At 35.4% G+C, this 21,187-nt stretch overlaps 1 protein-coding gene across 5 annotated transcripts in view; it reads left to right on the top strand.

Moving 5' to 3' along the window:
- Positions 1 to 21,187, top strand: part of SENP7 (SUMO specific peptidase 7) — a 119,643-nt gene that overhangs the window by 78,757 nt on the left and 19,699 nt on the right. For all 5 annotated transcript variants that reach the window (XM_053918294.2, XM_045193538.2, XM_045193541.2 and 2 more), the window contains 4 exons: positions 7,819 to 7,998; positions 9,339 to 9,601; positions 11,215 to 11,348; positions 12,755 to 12,871. In XM_053918294.2, the coding sequence (XP_053774269.1) occupies positions 7,819 to 7,998; positions 9,339 to 9,601; positions 11,215 to 11,348; positions 12,755 to 12,871 (694 nt within the window). The remainder of the gene's footprint in view (positions 1 to 7,818; positions 7,999 to 9,338; positions 9,602 to 11,214; positions 11,349 to 12,754; positions 12,872 to 21,187) is intronic.

The raw sequence follows: 21,187 nt of genomic DNA on the forward strand, positions 1-21,187 counted from the left end.
GTATATACAGTTGACCCTTGAACAATGTGGATTTGAACTGCATTGGTCCACATACACATGGATTTTGTGTAAATAAACAGTTGGCCCTACATATCCCCAGGTTTTGCATCTGTGGGTTCAGCCAACTGTGGATTGAAGACAGTGTTTTCCATCTGTGATTGGCATTCCTCAGATGGAAATTGTTTGCTTTGTTTGGTGCCATTTTATATAAGGGATCTGTGCATGTACTGACTTTGGTGTGTGTAGGGGTCCCGGACACTGGCACCCTTAAGCCTTGTGTGGTTTGAAGGTCAACTCTATTGCATAGTGATCACCACAGAAAGTCTAAACATGCATTCCCTTACTAAGTAATAAAGAATTATTTTCATTATAATTAGGATTTTTAAGAAATCCTCTTAGGAACTTTAAAAATATATATATTTTATTTATTTTAGAGAGAGAAGAAGGTAGGGAGAAAGAGAGGGAGGGAAACATCAATGTGTGAGGGAAACATCTGTTGGTTGCCTCTCACACACACCCTAACCGGGGCCCAGGCCCACAACCCAGGCATGTGCCCTAACCAGGAATCAAATCAGTGTCCCTTCACCTTGTGGAACAACGCCAACAAACTGAGCCATGATGGTCAGGGCTCTCTTAGTGCCTTTCAAATATGCTCAATACAGTATTTTTAACTATAGTCACTGTGTTGTGTAGTAAGTCCTCATGATTTATTTATTTTATAACTGAAATTTGTACCTTTGGACCCCTTTACCTGTTTTGCCCACCCCATCCTCTGCCTCTTGGAACCATCAATCTGATCTCAATTTATGAGCTTGGTGTTGTTCTAGAATTTGTGTAATAAGGGCTATTATATGGTATTTGTCTTTCTCTGTCTGACTTATTTTAGTTAGCATAATATCCTCAAAGTCCATCCATGTTGTCACGTATGGTCATATTTCATTCTCTTTTATGGCTAAATAATATTCCATTACACACACACACACACATACACACAGTATCTTCTTTATTCATCTATGATGTGGGAACACTTAGGTCATTCCCATATCTTGGCTATTGTAAATAATGCAGCAGTGAACATGGTGATGCACATATTTTTTTTGAATTAGTGTTTTTGTTTTCTTTGGATAAATACCCAGAGTGGAATTGCTAGGTCACGTGGTAGTTCTATTTTTAGGTTTGTTTTTTCTTTAAGATTTATTTATTTATTTATTTTTAGAGACGAGGAAGGGAGGGAGAAAGTGAGGGAGAGAAACATCAGTGTGTGGTTGCCTCTCGCGCGTTCCCTACTGGGAACCTGGCCTGCAACCCAGGCATGTGCCCTGACTGGGAATCGAACCTGTGACCTTTTGGTTCGCAGGCCAGGGCTATTTTTAGGTTTTTGAGGAACCTTCCTGCTGTTTCCCACAGTGGCTGCAACAATTTATATTCCCACCAGCAGTGCACCATTGTTCTCTTTTCTTCATATTCTGACCAACACTTATGCCTTATCTTTTTGAAAATAGCTATTCTAATAGGTGTGAGGTAGTATGTTATTGTGGTTTTGATTTGTATGTTTATGATTAGTGATTCGAGCACTATTCATGTACCCATTGGCCATCTTTGGAAAAATATTTATTTAGTTTCTCTACTCACTTTTTAATTAAGGTGTTTGTTTTTGTTTTTTTCTAGTGAGTTGTATGAGTTCTTTATATATTTTGGATATTAACCCCTTGTTAGATATATGATTTGCAAACATTTTGTCTTATTCAGTAGGTTTTCTTTTTACTTTGTTGTTGATTTCCTCTGCTGTGCAGAAGCTTTTTAGTTTGATGTAGTTCTACTATATCTAACTATAATCTATAAAGGCCTGTATAACAGGGCTACCTCTCAGATTCTTATGATACAAACCTCAAAAGTGATATTTTAGGTTTTCATAGTTAATATTTCTACTTTGTTTCAAATATTGCTTTCTTTTATAACTTTCCTATCCCATATGATTTTAAAAAAATGATTTTAATTAAAAAATCTGGAAAAATAGTCAGTGGTAATGGGTTTATGATTTTATAATGGAAGAGGAAAATATTTATCTTCTTCCCAAAATTCAGTCTATGATAAGTTCCTTTACACAAAAATCTTTTAAAAACAAGACATGCATATATAATTTCTTTTGTAGATGTAGAAGCCAAAGGTCTAAATGTTTATTCTTTTTCAATAGCAGCTAAGGGAAATTGATTTATCCGTATTTATATTAGCTGCACATTATATTTGGCTGTGCCTTACAGAAAATAGTTTGTTTTTCCCTCACAATGCAGAAATCCAGAAGTAGTCTGGAAAGGGCTGATATGGTGTTTCTTTGGTCACCAGAGGCCCAGGCTTACTTACTTTTTTCTACTTTGTCATCTCTGACACATGACTTTCATCCTCAAGCTTCTCTCACGGTCCATCTGGCTGCTCATACACCAGTCATCATGTTCGTATTCCGGGTAGAAAGCAGGGGGACGGGGAAAATGGTTAACAGGACACATACCACATAACTCTTGCTCTTTTAAGGAGCCTTTTTAGATGTGCAGGCCACCTAACATCTTCTGTTTACATATTTTAGCTTGAACTTAGTCATATGATCACACATCCATTTGCAAAGGAAGCTAGGAAATAGAGCTTTTTTAATAAATATATTTTATTTATTTACTTTTAGAGAGGGAGAAGGAAGGGAAAAAGAGAGAGAGAAACATCAGTGTGTGAGAGATACATCTGTGTGTTGCCTTGCTCCCAACTGGGGACCTGGTCCACAACCCAGGCATGTGCCCTGACTAGGAACCAAACCAGTGACCTTTCCGTTCACAGGCGGGGGCTCAATCCATTGAGCCACACCAGCCAGGGCAGAAACAGAACTTTTAAAAGCTGGGTGTCTTGCTTCCTAAATAAAATTAGGGTTCTGTTAGTAAAATTTCTATCAATGGGTAGTAATAGTGATAGGCAACTCCTACTTTCAGTGTCTGCCATAGCCCTATAACAGAATAAACCAAATATTTGGGGAAATTTTGGTAATGAGGTAAATATTTCTTATGATGGTGTTAAATTCCTTTTTTAAGGAAAAAATTTAAAAGCAGTATTCCTGAAGAAAATTTAGCATTCATAGTAAAAGCTTGGAACATTTGGATTGATTTTAATTATCTAGACTTCACAGAGATACTATGAACTATTTGGGGCTGTGAGCTGCTTGAGGAAGAAATGCTGAGAAGTTTTGCTGAAGATTCTTACTCCTATTTTCTTTTAATTTAATCCGTCTTTGCTGCCAGTTTCACTGACAATTTTCAGAATGGGTGAATTTCAGTGTTTATGGATTGGAAGAGTTAATATTAAAATGTCTATACTATCCAAAGCAATCTACAGATTTTGTGTAATTCCTATCAAAATTCAGTGGTCTTTTTCACAGAAATAAAATAAAAAATCCCCAAATTTGCATGGCACAATAAAAGATCCCAAACAGTCAAAACAATCCTGAGATAAACACAGCTGGGGGCATCACACTTCCTGATTTCAAACTATATCTCAGGGCTGCGGCAATCAAAAAGTATGATATTAGCATAAAAACAGACACATAGATAAATGAAACCAGAATCGAGAGACCAGCAATAAACCCACACCTATTTGATCAATTAATTTGCAACAAAGGAGCCAAGAATAAATAATGGAGAAAGAATAGTCTCTTCAATAAATGGTGTTGGGAAAGCTGGATAGCCACATCCAAAAGAATGAAATTGAGCCCCTACCCCTACCATACACGAGAAACCAATTCAAAATGGATTAAAGACTGAACATAGGTCCTGAAACCCCTGGAAGAAACCCCTGGGAGAAAACATAGGCAGTAAGCTCCCTAACATCCATTTTGGCAGTGCTTTTTTGGGTTTGACACCAAAGCAAAGGATACAAAAGTAAAAATAAACAAGTCGCACCACAACAAACTAAAAGCTTCTGCACACCAAAGGAAACAACAAAATGAAAAGGCAACCTACAGAATGGGAGCAAATGCTTTCAAATCATGTATATGATTTGGGGTTAATATTCAAAATATAAAAAGAACTCATACAACTCAATAGCAAAACCAAACCAAACCAAAGTAAAAAAAAAATTTGATTAAAAAATGGGCAGAGGAACTGAATATTTTCCAAAGAAAAGATACTAATGGCACATGAAAAGATGCTCAACATCTCTAAACAATAGGGTAATGCAAACCCAAACCATAATGAGGGATCTCTCACCCTCACACAAGTCGTATGCGCAGTTGGGGGAAATATAAATTAATGCAGCTATTATGGAAAATAATATGGAGGTTCCTCAAAAAAAAAGTAGAAATGTTATATGATCCAGTCATCTTACTTCTGGTTATACTTCCAAAGGAAATGAAAACAGGATTTTGAAGAAATATCTGCACCCCATGTTTATTGCAGCATTATTCACAGTAGCCAAGATATGGAAACAATGTCAGTGTCTGTCAGTAGATGGATGAAGAGGCGGTACACACACACACTGGCGTATTATTCAACCATGAGAAAGAAGGAGAAAGAATGGGTGGACCTTGAAGGCATTATACTAAGTGAGAGAAGCCAAACAGAGAAAGACAAAAATAGTGCATGATATCGCTCACTTAATTGTGAAATCTAATAAAGCTGAACTCACAGAAACAGAGACTATAGTGGTGGTTAGCAGGGCAGGAGCTAGGGGGTGGGGATTGGGGATGTTGTTTAGAGTAAATACTCAGTTATAAGATGAATAACTTCTGAGGATCTGATATGCAGATTTGTTACTATAGTTAATAACAAATACTTGAAGTGGCTAAGAGTAAATCTTACATGTTCCTACCACCAAAATGAAATGGTAATATGTGCTGTGACAGAGGTGTTAGCTAACATTATGGCGGTAATTGTGTCACCAGAATGGGGACCTGGCCCTGAGCAGGTCTGTCTGTGGCCAATCAGTAGTGTGTGGGTTCTTGACTTCGTGCAGGAAAGATTTCACAACACAAATCTAGGTGATTTTTAGAGGACCTTTATTAAATCTGGAGATAGTGAAATAAGGAAGGGCCTGGGATAGAAGAAGCAATAGGAGAGGGAGTAGGTGTGGAAGTGAGCCTAGGCTGGGCTTCTCTGGCTCACTAAGAAGTCAGAGAAAAAGGGGCCTTGGGGACAGGGTAAGGGGGGTTATCTCAGGATGAGCTGCCTCTGCCCATTGCTCCCAGTTACAAGCCTCGTGAGGTCCCTTAGAGTTGAGATACATGCCTGTGGGGGAACAAGGGGAACAGAGAGGTGAGGGCTTGCTCCTGGGAGGGAGAGCATGCTGGGACCTTTGTTTGGAGGGGTTTTAAAGGCTGGGGGTTCAGGGGAGGTCTCAGGGAGGATCACAATAGAATATGGAGATGTGCCACAGCTTTATGCAGATGTGCCAAAATGAGATTTATTCTGTTAACTTCATCTGTCTGTGGGTTGGCAAAAGGCACTAACTGGATTTCTGCTAATCCTGAGTAGGGTGATTTAAGTTGTTTACTCTTGGGTTAGGAAGAAGTACAAACCATTTACTCTTAAGTGTCCTTGGTTTAGGGAAGATAGGATTCTCTAGAAGGCTGCAAACTGATTCTGTCTCAGTTTCCTTATCCCGCTTGCCCTGACTTACTAGCCTGTCCCAATTACAATGCAGAAAATAAGTGTATCAAATCAACATGTTTTATACCTAAACTCACACAATGTTTTATGTCAGTTACATCTTAATCAGCTGGAAAAAAGTGGAAGTCAGTATTTAAAAAAATACAGTAAAATAAAGAAGGATAGCTAGGGAGGGAGAGAGTAAGAGTGAGAGAATGGACTTTAAAAAGTATGAGCCAATAGAAAAGACTGTAAAATAGGTGTGAAGAGAGTTAGAACAAAAGCTAAGATGAAAACAATAGTGTTTGTTTTTCTTTGGAAGAGCCAGGAAGAAAGGAAGGAGGGAAGGTGGAGAGGGAGGGAGGAATGGAAGAGGAAAAGAGGAAGGGAGAAATAAAGTGGTGAAGGAAAGGAGGAGGAAGGAATGAAGTGAGGAAGGAAAGACAAAGGAAGAAGAAAGAAAAGGCAGACAGGCATGCAGGGCACAGACAAGCTAAGTATAGAGAAGGAAAAGGACAGGGAGCAAAAATGGAGTGAGGAAATATATAGAAAAAGGCTATAAAGAAAGAAGGAAGGAGAAGGATACAAAAGGAAGTGGAAAGAAAGAAAAGTTTGAAGTAATGAGTCTGTAACAAAGAGTAAAATCTAAAAGTGAAAGAAAGAATGTGAGTGTGAGGATTTGAAAAGGAGGAGCTACAAAGAAAATTAAGTATGATTTTGAACAGTGGGGAAAGAAATCTAAAAAGAAATCAGTTGAAATATTACAGTAAAATATAAGATGGATGACAGGTAGATAGGAAGGTTAGGTAGGTATATAAAATATATAGAGAGTCATAGATAGGTGAATGATCTATTCAAAGGAACCAGTAAATAGAGAGTAAAAGAAAGAGGGGAGATAGGGTAGGACAGGCTAGGAAGAGAGGAAAGGCAGGCATGCTAGTAGGTACAGAGGATAAATAGGAATATAGAAAGGGTGCAAGAAGATGACATGGAGAAATGGAATGAGGGAAGGAAAGAAGGAGGAAATTAAAGTGGATTAATTTATAAGAAAAAGTAAAAAAATAGAATGGCTGGCATGGGAATGTTTATTGTAAAATGCTTTTAAACTTTAATGTGCATGTGAATCACCTAGGCTTTTCTGTTAAACTGAAGATTCTGATTCAGTAGATCTAGGGTGGGGCCTGATTTGCTGTGTTCTAACAGGCTCCCAGATGATGCCAGTGTCAGAGGCTGAGGAATACATGTTGAGTGGCAAAGTGCCAGCAGATGATGAGGGGAGGAGTACTAAAAAATCTGTTTCCAGTCAGTACCCATCTTGGGTTTATACTTAGCTGATATTTCTATCCCTAGTTTAGCCGCTTGTTTTCTTAAAGTTGTACCAAATGATCTTCAGGACTTCTTTATACAAGTTTTATATATTTCTTTGAATTGAAAAAAAAATTCCTCAGAGGAGTTTTTTTTTTAGCCCACTAAGAGGGAGGAAGAGTAATAATGTAGAGTGATTACCTAGAGGTTCTGAGAAGTAAAACCTGTAAGAATTTTAAAAGAAATATCATCTTAGACCACTCAGAAGCTCATACTATTGTTGACAATCTTTTAATAGTGGCTGATCTGTGTAGTAGAATGCAGATATTTTGGGAGAAGAAAGATAGGCATACAATGGCTTATGGTAGCATTTGGAGGCTTGGTTGATAGTAATTGACCAAGATAGAAATACATAATTTTCTGTTATATTATGCTTTTTTTTTGCATTGGTAAGATAGTCTTACTCTTCTTCCTTTTCCTCCTTCTCTTCTTCCTCTTCCCCTCTTCCTCCTCCTTCCCCTCCTCCTTCTTCTTGTGGTACTCTTATTGGGACACTTACTAAGAACTTTCTCTGGTTTTATGCTTTGGAAATTTGCATTCACACTTTCCATTCCTGGATATAACTGAGATCATATAGTATAAGAGACTAAATTCCTATATTTCATTATTTAATAAATATTTGGCCCTTTCTAATTGTAATGTGATCTTTTTTACTCTAATCATATTGTTTGGGGTATTTCAGCTATGTTTAGTGAAGTGCACTGGAAATGATATTTTTGAAAAAATTGGCAAATAATTCTTTTTTGACATACAGTATACTAGAGTTAGATAGTGCTTACGTGTTGTATTTCTAAGTAGAGTAATTTATTAATTTGTTATATTTTATTTGTTTTAGTGTCCCTGAATGAGGTTTTACTGGTAGTGGATACCACACATTTAAAGAGGTTTGGCATATGGAAAAGTAAGGACGATGACCACAGCAAAAGGAGTCATGCTATTCTTTTCCTCTGGGTCTCTTCACATTATCTGCAGGAGATTCAGACCCAATTAGAGAACTCTATGTTAAGCCAGCAATGTGAGTATAAAATGATTTCTAAATTTCAAGATAACCTGAGAAGTCCTGTAAATAAAATTTTCTTTTAAAATAATTTAATAAAATGTAATTTCATGCCCAGGCTGGTGTGGCTCAGTGGGTTGAGCATGGGCCTGCAAACTAAAATGTAATTTCACTGAATTAAAATTAAGTTCATTGAATTAAAATTTTTTATCCCTTAATATAATGTAACATGAATTATTTTATTTATTCACATAATTTTTCCTGATACCTTTACTCAACCAAATGACCTTATTGTCTAACATAAAAGGACTATCTTATCTTTTAGTCAGTTACCATCCTTGACTCCGTTTCTTACGAGTTTCTTGCCCTTATTTTGTAATGAACTCTGAATGAGCTAATCAGTGGTGAAGTTAAGTAAAATACAGAAGTCTTTACCTTCAATGTTTTCTTTAGTTTCTAAAAGAGAAAATCAATTCACTTATATGTGTATCCTTTCTCTAAGAATGGGTTGAGTGCTTTTCTGTATGCTCCCACAATACTTACATAAATATGTGTATATATATTTAAAGTTAGTTATTTTGCTGTCCTAATTACTTCCAAATTAATTGGGGAAATTCATGATTACATAGCTGAGAAGTTGGAGATATACAATGAGCCATTTGTAGTCATTATGGGGGAAGAGAATGTCGTTTGAGACCTTTATGGAAATGATTGATTAAAGAAAATGATATTGAAGGAAATGTTCTAATTGGAATGTATATATATATATATATGTGTATATATATATATATATATTTTAAAGGTTTTATTTATTCTAGACAGAGGGGAAGGGAGGGAGAAAGAGAGAGAGAGAGAAACATTGATAAGTTGCCTCTTGCTCGCCCCCAACCAGGGATCTGGTTCACAACCCAGGCATGTGTCCTGACTGGGAATAGAACCAGTGACCTTTCGGTTTGCAGGCTGGCATTCAACCCACTGAGCCACACCAGCTGGAGTTGGAATTTGTTTTAATTAATAGATTTGATATATGGAGGAGGGTAGAAGAAAAATTAATTGCTTAGTTATCATTCATTTATTCATACATTCAGTAACAAATATTTAGTACTACCTACTAAATGCCAGGTCTCTAAATACAGAGGTCAGTACCATTGTGGAGTTTTCATTCTAATGCAGTAGGAGTCTAAAAATTGTGAATTTTGGTTCTAGATTACTAATGGCCTATTTTGTGATTAATTTGCCTGGGTTAGTACTTTGTTAGTAGTTATATACCAACCTTACTGTTATTAATAATCAAGTTATTTAAATGATAATATCCTTTAAAATAATACTATTGATAAAAGTTGTTTTTTTTTTAATAGCAAAGTCCAGTGAATTCATTTTCCTTGAACTACAAAATCCTGTTTCACAAAGAGAAGAATTGAAATTGAAAGATATTATGACAGAAATAAGTACAACCACTGGAGAATTAGAACTTTCTTATCCATTGTCTCGGGTTCAGGCACTTCCTTTATTTCAAAGCCTCTCTTCAAAGGAAAGTTCTTTTATTCATTATTACTATGCTTCAACTTGTTCTTTCCCTGCTGCTACTGCTGAAGAAACAAAGATGAAATCAATATCTCAGGTAAGCGTATGGCTAGTATAATTAGTGAGGGGGAGGGAAAAGGTTTGGTAAACATTCTTTCATTGAAATTAGGCTTATTTCAAAATGCTGTTTTGCCAAAATGCATGATAGCTAACCTAGAAGAATTCTCACTGCCAAAGCTAGAGCAGTTTGATTAGCAAAGTCAATAATGATAGTGTGTGATTATTACCAAAGATTAAAATGAATACCGCAGAATCTATATTGCTATGAAGAACTGAATTAATTAATGAATACATAAATAATGAATGATGGCTAAAGGACAGTTCTTTATTAGAGAAGTATTCCAATTAATAAAATATAAAAAGAATAAGACAAATACAAAACCAACTTTGGAAAAAACATAGTTAGGTTGTTGCAGGCAACGTCCAAAAGATGCTAAACTTCCTGGGTAAAAACTGAAGGAGAAACAGGATATGTGCATAATCTCAAAATCTCTTCCCCAATACATTTATCAGTTACAAAAAATAATAGCAATGGAGAATCCTGGCGGACATCACCTTAACCTAGGTGATCCAAGTAATAAGACGTTTCAACATAATGTACCTGTCACATCATGCACTGAGAAGGGTACATCACTACTGTGGCATTCTTCCCAATATTGCATAACCTCAATCTAACCTTGAGAAAAATCAGAAAAGCCCAGTTACAAAATAATTAACTGATAGTCTGTAGAAATACCAAGGTTGTGAAAGACAAGGAAAGACTGAAGCATTGTAGTAGGGGCCTGACACAGAAAAAAGACATCAGTGGAAATCAGAATAAAGTCTGTAGTTTAGTTTATAATGTTATACTAAGGTTAATTTGTTAGTTTTGACAATTGTACTATGGTTATGTAAGATGTTATTATTACTGGAATTTAGGAGAGTCTTGTTTGTTTTTTGGCAACTCTTCTGTAAGTCTAATATTATTTTGAAACAACAGTAAGTTTAAATATGTTGCGTTTTTTTAAAATAAGAGTTTGGTAATATACATGTGGCTTGTGTATCTTTGCCAAATACCTCTAGAAAGAAAAGTGATCATTAAGTTTGCTGTGGTGCATGCATATGCACGTACATGCTCACACACATGAGTTTGGTCTCTTATTTAAATCTGTTATTTAAAAGGCTTATAGGAAGCCACGTTGGGAAGACAAGGCATGAGACTACCTCTGTATGTTTTGATATTTATGTTGTAAAAATTTTGCATGGTAACTACATTGTATATGCAAATTTATATCATAGTTTTCCATTTATTTATAGAATCTTAATTTATATTATTATAAACTCAGTCTCTTTTAAATTTTTTCCATTATTTTATCACCTCTTTAGTTCATTTTAAACTGCAGAGTTTTCGGATTCTCTTTTAATTATAAGGCCCAAATCTGTAACACAAGTGAAACTTTGACCGTTGTATGTACAGTGTCTTTTGATCAAAAATATTGTTTTGATGTTTATATTTTTGCAGATATTATAAAAGCATAGATATAACTCATTGATTTGGATTTCTTTTAGTCATATATTCCTTATAAGTCTAGGTTTTTGACTGTCCTTTTGAGAGTCAATTTGTATTTGTATATTTATAAGGAGACTTTTTTTTTTGCCATTTCCTGTCAGGCCTCAAATATAGATACAGCCAAACCTAATTACACCTTCCTGCAGAAGCAAAGTAGTGGTTGCTATTCACTTTCTATTACATCTAACCCAGATGAAGAATGGCGAGAAGTCAGGCACACTGGACCTGTTCAGAAGTATGTACTGTGTCATGTCCTGTTTGTAATAGGTGGGCTCACTACTGAATTTCATTCATGTTGCTGATTTCAAGTAGTTTACCTTTTTAAATGTTTTGAGTTTTATTTTCACGGTAACAGCTAATAATAGAAATGTTTTTTTAAAAACTTATGAGAAAGTTAAAAAAATGTTACTAAGGAAACAGTTGGTGCAATTTTATTTAGTTTTGTGTTAATAAGACAGAAATGGCAGTCAAACTGTCATATTTGGTAAGATTAAAGCATTTACTAAAAATATTTGAATAGCAGTGTATGATTTTTAAGATTATATATTTCATATCTGCATATAATAGGAAAAATGAAATTGTTTACTTGAGTGTATCTCGATTTAAGGTACTTTGGAGTTTATCAGAACTTCCCTTTCAGAAATTACTTCTTTGTTTATATTTCATATTTATCTTCTCATGGTGAGAACGCAGAATTGGAGGTGTGTGCATTTGAGGGTGATTTTATTCCTCTATGTGATTCCTTTACTATGTTTTAGGGGGGGAAAACCACACAAAAACATGGTGTAGGAAAATAGCCATTAAAACAGAAGCCATAATATTAGCATTTAAAATTTTCACATATTCTTTTTTGATTTAGGTGCTATGGTTATCAAGATTAAATCAATTATAGTTGACTTTTATCTTCTTGAGTCTTTGTGATTCAAAAAGTGCATATTATACCTTTATTATTGACTACATTTGTGCAATGAGTATCACATATAGCCAGGAATTCACAACTGGTCTTATTTCTGAACTTCAAGAGGGTGCCAGAAGAAAGATGCCTAAGTAGTTGTCATCTTTTTCTACTTATTTTTGGTTGTGTTCTAATTATTCATTTCCCTATGTTCTCTTTAGTTTTACATTGTGAGCACTTTATTATGAGAAAGTTGCCTCCTAAACCTCGCATGTTATTTCTTTCTTACCCAGCTGCTGGTTAGACTAGCCACCAGTAGAAAATAGTTTCTGACTGCTGGCTTTTCTGAATGGAAAGGAACTAGGAATCTGAATAGGGATTCACTCAGAGTTGGAAAGTAGAGTATAGGAAAATCTTCTATGGTTTATTACATGAGTTTGTTGAAAGTTAAAAATTAGTCAGGAGAAAGACATCCTCAATGGTATTGTAACTATAACCCATTGATTTAACAGATGTCGAGACTAGCCCACAGGACAAGGATTGGAAATGAAAAGTTGATCAATAAGAGTACTATAAGTAGCTTGTGAAAATAAAGGAAAGAAAATATAATTGCTTGTATCCTGTCAAATTTTTTTACTCTACATATTTTAGTTATTGAATACTACTTCCCTATCACTATACCATATAACAAATCTTTTAGGTACTACAATTTTCAATACTAATATACATTATTTTTACTTTTTAAGGTTGATTGTATACCCTCCACCACCTACTAAGGGGGGATTAGGAGTAACTAATGAAGACCTGGAGTGCTTAGAAGAAGGGGAATTTCTTAATGATGTAATTATTGATTTCTACCTTAAGTAAGTATAATGCTAAGTAATCTTATTTGTTTTACAGGTTTTGATGGAAATCTTAAAGTAAATGTCTTTATATCTGAAGTATTTAATTCTGGATAAAAGTAACCTGCCAAGATACCAGATTTGAAAAAGTTTTGCCTACCTAAGGTTTTCTAGAGTTGACTAATTGAGTTTGATTCCTTTATTTCCAATAGATACTGTATACTTCAGAAGAGCTACTGTTTTTTGTTTGTTTTGGTTTTTGATTTATTCTTCTTTGACTCTTAACTCTGGTGAAAGAAGTACTTATGTAATTACAAATCAGGGAACTAACTGAAAAGCAATTCTGTGTAGTTACCTATTTCACCGTTTTAAAAAAAACAGGGATATAGAATCTTTAAACATTTTTTTAAAACATAGATTGGCTAAGAGTTCTGTAACTGGCTTTTTTCACAAATAATATATTTTAGACATCATAAAATACTAGTACATAAAAACTTGCTTCCCTTTTATTGCTGCATAATGTTCTGTCGTTTAAAGTCCATTTAACCAATCATTGTTAATGAACATTAAGGTGTTTCCAGTTTTATTGCTATTGCAAGCAATGACTCAATGAAGATCTCATACATATATCTCTGTTCATGTGTATGTTTCTGATGAACGGTTTCTTAGAAGTTGAATTCCTACTTAAGAACATGCATGTTTTCAATTTTTAGAGACTGCCAAATGGCATTTAAAAAGGCTTTATCAATTTGCATTCTCATTAATACTGTATATTATTATTTTTTTACTGTCTAGCAGTCTGATGAGCCAAAAACTGGTATCACATTGTTACGCTTTGCTTTTCCCTGATTACTTTTGCACCTGAACATATGTTTATTGGTGATATTTTTATTGTATTTTATTTTCATTACCATTTATCTCCCTTAAATCCCTTCCCTCTGGCAATCACTACACTGTTGCCCATGACCATGAGTCTTTTTTCCTTTCTGATTGATCTCTCCACCCCAGCCTTTCCCCCTAGGACTGTCTGCCTGCTCTCTATCTGTGAGTCAGTTTCTATTTTGCTTGTTAGTTCAGTTTGTTCATTAGATTCCACGTATGAGTGAAATCATATGGTGTTTGTCTTTCTCTGACTGGCTTATTTCACTTAGCATAATGTTCTCCAGGTCCATCCATGCTGTCAGAAAGGGTAAGATTTTCTTCTTTTTATGTCATAGTAGTATTCCATTGTGTAAATGTTCCATAGTTGTTTTATCCACTCATCTACTGATGGACACTTGGGCAGCTTCCAAAGCTTGGCAATTATAAATAATGCTGCAGTGAACATAGGGGTGCTTATGTTCTTTTGAGGTAGTATTTTGGGATCCTTTGGGTATATTCCCAGAACTGGAATTGCTGGGTCATAGGGCAGCTCCATTTTTAATTTTTTGAGGTATCTCTGTACTGCTTTCCATGGTGGTTCCATCAGTCTGCATTTCCACCAACAGTGCAAAAAGGTTCCCCTTTCTCCACATCCTCGCCAGCACTTGTTTGTTGATTTATTGACGATAGCCGTTCTGTCCAGTGTGAGGTGATATTTCATTGTGTTTTTAATTTGCATTTCTTTGAGGATTAGTGATGGTGAGCATCTTTTCATATCTACCGGCCATTTGTATGTCCTCTTAGGAAAAATGTCTATTCAGGTCCTTTGCCCATTTTTTAATTGGATTGTTTGATTTTTTGGTGTTGAGTTTGTTAAGTTCTTTCTAAATTTTGGATATTAACTCCTTATCAGATGTATTGGTGAATATGTTCTCCCTTTCAGTGGGTTGTCTGTTTTGTTGATGGTTTCCTTTGCTGTGCAAAAACTTTTTAGTTTGTTGTAGTCCCATTTGTTTACCTTTTGTTTCTCTTGCCTGGGGAGATATATCATAAAAAGTATTGCTATGAGTGATGTCTGAAATTTTACTGCCTGTGTTTTCTTCTCGGATTTTTATGGTTTCATGTCTAACATTTGTCTTTATTCCATTTTAAATTATTCTTTTATTTCTTTTTATTGTCTGGTTGCTGTGGCCAGGACTTCCAGTACTACGTTGACTAAGAGAGGTGAAAGCGAACATCCCTGTCTTGTTCCTGATCTTAAGGGCAATGCTTGTAGTTTTTGCCTATTGAGTATGATGTTGGCTGTGGGTTTGTCATATGTGGCCTTTATTATGTTGAGGTATGTTCCCTCTGTTCTCACTTTGCTGAGAGTTTTTATCATAAATGGGTGCTGGATTTTATGAAATGGTTTTTCTGCATCTGTTGATACAATCATGTGGTTTTTATCCTTTATTTTGTTTATGTGGTGTATCACATTTATTGGTTTGTAAATGTACCAACCTTGCATTCCTGGAATAAATCCCACTTGATTATGGTATATGATCTTGTATTGCTATATTTTGGTTTGCTAATACTTCGTTGAGGATTTTAGCATCTATGTTCATCAGGGGTTGGCCTATAATTTTCATTTTTTTGTAGTGTCCTTAACTAGTTTTGCAATCAGGATGATTCTAGCTTTGTACGATGATCTTGGGAATCTTTCCTCCTGTTGAATTTTTTGGAATGGTTTGAGAAAAAGAGGTATTAGTTTTTCTTGGAATGTTTGTTAAACTTCATCTGTGAAGCTATCTGGTCCAAGGCTTTTGTTTGTTGGGAGTTTTTTCATTACTGCTTTAATTTCAGTAAGTGTGATCTGCCTATTCAGATGCTGATGATTCCTGATTTAGTTTTGAAAGACTCTGTGTTACCAGGAATTATCCATTTCATCCAGGTTGTCTTTGTTAGCATGCAATCCTTGGTATTTCTTTGGTGTCAGTTGTTATTTCTCCTCTTTCATTTCTGATTTTATTTATTGGGTTCCTCTCTTTTTTTCTTAATGAGTCTCGTTAAAGGTTTGTCAATCTTGTTTATCTTTTCAAAGACCAGCTCTTGGATTCATTGATCTTTTGTATAATTTAAAAAAAAATTTATTTTGCTTATTCCTGCTCTGATCTTTACTACTGCATTTTGCTCCATATATGCGCTGCCATGTAAAATGTGCACCCCCATTTTTGGCCCAAATTTTCAGGAGGAAATCTTTCATTTTAATTTTTTAATTCATTTTTTTATTTATATATACAACCGATTATTGTATTCCATAGTATTATATTGCATACGGATATTGTTATTGCTTTCCAGCATTATACTTTTAATGTATAAGCATAAATAAAATAATTAAAAACATTTATATAGATACAGAATTAGTACTACCTGTGTATAATGTGCATCCTTATTTTTTCCTCAAAAATTTGGGCAAAAGGTGTGCATTATACGAGGCAAAAGGCAGTATTCTTTCCTCCTACTCACTTTGGGCTTTGTTTGTTCATTTTCTGGTTCCTTTAAGTGTAAAGTGAGATTGGTTATTAGAGCTTTTTCCTGTTTCTTGAGATAGGCCTGTAATGCTATGAATTTACCTCTTAGGATTGCTATATCTGTGTCCCACAGATATTGGATTGTTGTGTTATCATTTTCATTTGTTTCCAGGTTCTTTTTGATTTCTTCCTTGATCTCATTGTTGACCCATTCAGTGGTTAATAACATGTTATTTAGCTTCCATGTCTTTATGTATTTTTCAGTATTCTTGTGATTGATTTCTAGTTTCATAGCATTATAGTCAGAGAGAATAACTTGATTTGAGTACAGTCTTCTCAAATTCATTTAGATTTGTTTTCTGACCTAACATGTGGTCTATCCTAGAAAACGTTCCATAAGCACTTGAAAAGAATTAATATTCTGCTGATTTGGGGTGAAATGCTCTGAAGATAACACACCCATTTGATCTAGTGTGTCATTTAAGGTTGCTGTCTCCTTGATTTTCTGTCTGGAAGATGTATCCACTGAAGTCAATGGGGTGTTAAAATCCCTTATACTGACTGTATTTCTGTCGATCTCTTCTTTTTTTGTCCATCAAGACTTTACATATTTAAATGCTCTCTTGTTGGGTACATAAATGTTTACTAGGGTTATATCCTGTTGATGGATTGTTCATTTATCATTATGTAGTATCCTTCTTTGTCTCTTACTATATCCTTGGTTTTAAGTTTATTTTGTCATATATAAGTATTGCTACCCCAGCTTTTTCCCCCTATTTGCATGAAATATCTTTTTCCATCTCTTTACTTTTCATCTGTGTGTATCTTTTGTTCTGAGGTGGGTGTCTTATAGAGAGTGTATGTATGGTTCTTGTTTTTTTATTCATTCAGCTACCCTATATCTTTTGATTGGATCATTTAAGCCATTTTACATTTAAAGTGATTATTGATAGATATGTATTTTTTTGCCATTTTATGTTTTAAATATTTCCTTTTTTTTTTTTTTTACTTCTTTTCTTCTTAAAGCAAGCCCTTTAACATTTGTTGCAATACTGGTTTGGTGTTAACACTCGTTTAGCTTTTTCTTGTCTTGGTTCTCCTTATTACTCCTTCAGTTTTAAATGATAGTCTTGCTGGGTAAAGCAGCCTTTGTTGTGGGTCCTTGCTTTTCGTCAACTTGAATATTTCATGCTACTCCCTTCTGGCCTATCTAAAAAGATTAGATAGAAGACACTCAGCATTTCCACAGGCCAGGGGAATAATACCTTTTCCTATCAGCCAGGCTAGAAAACCTCATGATTAATGAGGCATTAGGTCCCAGATCCAACAGATCCAACAGACCCAACAACTTAGAACAACAGACCCAATATCTTAGAATAGATATTAGAATAAGTAGAAAAGCATACTGAAGCAGTTATTGTAACTATATTCCAAATAGTTATCATAACTAAAGAGAGACAAGGCAGATGTAAAAAGACCCAAATCAGACTTCTAGAGATTAAATCTGTGTATCTAGGGTAAAGAATAAATGACAGTATGATATTTCAGGCCTGAGTGACTGGAATAAGTATTGAATTATCAGTCAAACAATATGGCTTTAAGTAAAATAATCATAAATTTAGTCTCAGAGGGGTCAGTGAAATAGAGTCAGTTCAAAGAAGTGAGCTAAGCTCCTGCGGGGATATTTTAGTGTCTAGGGGATTCCCATTGAGAACTGTGAGGTCTAAACCCCAAGCTGGGCTCCCCAGCCTAAGCGTGAGAACCAGGAAAGGAATCCAGGTAACATCTAGCTGTGAAAAGCAGCAGGGTTACTGTCCACCAGGGAAAGACTGCTAGAGACACAAAGATCCTCCTAAAGGGCCAATGCACAAAATTTCGTTTGCAGCCACTTACCCTGGGCTCTGGCACAGGGAGGGCAGAGTGGACTAGAGATGTGTGAGGAGATTCTGGGGTTGGTGGTTCTGGGCAAAGAGCTGAAGGGTCAGCCTCCAGGATCCCTGTGCTGAGTCATTCCCCATACTGTAGAAACCATCTTTCTCCCTCCATGTGGCATCAGCCTAGGGGAAGAAATAGCCCCCACCTGCATGAATCCCTCTCTTCCCACCATATGTAACTTAAGCCAGGTTGCTGAGGAGTACAGCTGGAGGCTATTTCAGAGACAAAGCCTAACAGAAAGTTTGCAGACCAAGACCAGGTCTCTGGGAGCGCTGAACCTCCCTCAAGGCTGGTGCTGGTAAAAGACACCCTTGGAGTACATCTTGGGTTCTTCTGCACACAACATGCCCAGGCCCAGCACGGGGAGCCACAGGATGTGGATCACTGATAGCTCCAACAGGTTGCCTAAGGCCAAGTCCAGGCAGCGTCTGTCACAGGCTTGCACCAGGGTCTTTGCAGATCTACGTAATACATAGAAAAAATACAAAGAGGTAGCCGAGATGGGAAAACAAAGGAACAAGCCCAAAATAAAAGAACAAGAAAATGCTCCAGCAGAAGAACTAAATAAAATGGAGGCAAGCAATTATCAGATATAGAGTTTAGAGTAATGATTATAAGGATACTCAACAGCATGGAAAAAGACGTGGAAACCATAAAAAGAGCCACCCAGAATTAAAGAATGAAATAACTGAAATAAATAATACAATGGCCGGAATAAACAGCAGATGACAGAGAGGATCAAATCAGATTCTGGAAAACAAAGTCATAAAAAACAGCCAAGTAAAGCAGCAAAAAGAAAAAAGAATTTAAAAAATGAGAAGAGCATGAGACACATTTTGGACAACATGAAGCACACCAACATCCTCATCATGGGAATACCAGAAAGAGAAGAGAATGAGCAAGGGATCAAGAATCTATCTGAAGAAATGACCGAAAACTTCCCTAATTTTGTGAAGGAAAAAGACACACAAGTGCAGGAAGCACAGAGAGTCCAAACAAGATGGACCCAAACAGGCCCATACCAAGGCACATCATAATTAAAATGGAAAGGCTTGAAGACAAGGAGAGAATCTTAAAAGATGCAAGAGAAAAGCAGTTACATACAAGGGAGCTCCCATTAGACTTTCATATGATTTTACAACAGAAACATTTATATGTCTCTCTTTAGTTATGATAACTGTTTGGAATATAGTTACAATAACTGCTTCAGTATGCCTTTCTACTTATTCTAATATCTATTCTAAGTTCTGGGTCTGTTGGGTCTGTTGTTTGTTTTTTGCTTCTTTGCATGATTGGTCATTTTTTATTTTGGGTGCTGGGTATTTTTGTATTATTTATAAATATTCTTGAATTTTGTTCTGGAACACAGTTTATTTGTAAGCACTCTGATGTTTTAAGAGTAATGATTTTTGTGATTGGTTAGCCAAGACCAACAAATTAATATATACTTCTGAGGAAAGACCTTTCTGAGTATTCTACCTAATGCCTCATGCATCATGAGGTTTTCTAGCCTGGCTTATAGGAAAAGGTATTATTCCCCTGGCCTGTGAAAATGCTGAGTGTTTTCTATCTAATCTTTTTAGGTAGTTCTTTTCTTGGGTATTTTCCTTAAATCCCATACAGTGATCAGTATTTTTCTGATTGCTTGAAGAGGACTTTCTGAAGATGTTTGGAGTTCTCTCTATATGTGTACAGCTCTTTTCTTTCCAGTATTCAGATCTCCAAACTCTGGCTGCCTTGGTCTTCCCTGATTCTCATCATCTTTTCAACTCAGGGGCTCTGCCAGGCTTCAGTGGGTTACTCCTTCTTGTGCTGCAGCCTGGAAACTATCAAGGCAGTAGGCTGGGACATTTGTGGAGCTTACCTTGTTTGTTTCACATTTCTCAAGGGCCACTGTTCTTTGCTACCTGATGTCCAAGGTTTTGAAAACTATTATTTTAAATATTCTTGTTTGATGTCCTGCTATTTTAAGCAGGAGGATAAATCTGTTTCTTATTATTCAGTCTAGGCTGGGAGCAAAATCCCCATTATCACAAACTCTTCACCCTCCTTTCAAACCTCTTTGCATATTCACTTCCCAATTGTTGTAGATTCTGTCTCTCAAATTTATTTAATCTCTTTATTTTGTCATCATGATCTTTCTAGTTCTCCTTATCTTATTGAAATTGTTATTATGTCTTTAAGTAGACTCTGTATCTTTTGTCTCTGTTTTGCTGTTCATCGAATATATTTTTAAAGCCATTATTTTTCTTAAACTGCACTAAGAAAGCATTTCTTAGAAACTTTTAGTAATATCTTATTACCTATCAAAATGAGTTCAAACACAGTTTGACATTTGAGAGTCCTGATAGTATGATACTAATCTGTCTTTTTAGCTGTCTGCTAATATAACCCTACATATTACATAGTACAGCAAAATTGAATTTTAAACAGTTTACTAAACAAAGCCTATTCCTATTTATGCTGCTGTGTTAACGCCCTGTTTTTCTTGCTTCCTGGAATTCTCATCTCTTTATCTTAACTTGTTGAAATTTTATTCCTCTTTCAAGGTTCCTCTCAAGTAGTACCTTTATGAAATTTTTCCTGATCTTCTAAACTGATATTATTAACACCTATGAAGCTTTATTTGCATCTCTTTTATGGTACTTATAATATTTTACCTTATATTAAAGTTATTTGCTGGTTTTATGATCAATCTCCCTTTAAAGATTTAGCATCTTGAATTTTACTTATTTCTGTATCCCTATAATAGTATCAAATTTATATTTTGTGAGATGAATTGGGTCATTTTTGATACTACTTTTAATATGTTTTATTGATATTAACTTATAATTTTATTTTTAATTCAGTAGTAACTGTATCTTTCTATACTTCTTTTCATGGAACTGCCCGTACCTCTGTCCTTTATTTTCAGAGGGAATTCTAACTTTATTTTTAAACTACTTTACATTAATTTTTTAAATTGATGAACAACTTTCAAATAGTGTACAGCTCATGAGTGTTCACATATGCATCATCAGTCAGGTCAAGC

Source organism: Desmodus rotundus, chromosome 2 (assembly GCF_022682495.2).
Source record: "Desmodus rotundus isolate HL8 chromosome 2, HLdesRot8A.1, whole genome shotgun sequence".
Lineage (NCBI taxonomy): Eukaryota > Metazoa > Chordata > Mammalia > Chiroptera > Phyllostomidae > Desmodus > Desmodus rotundus.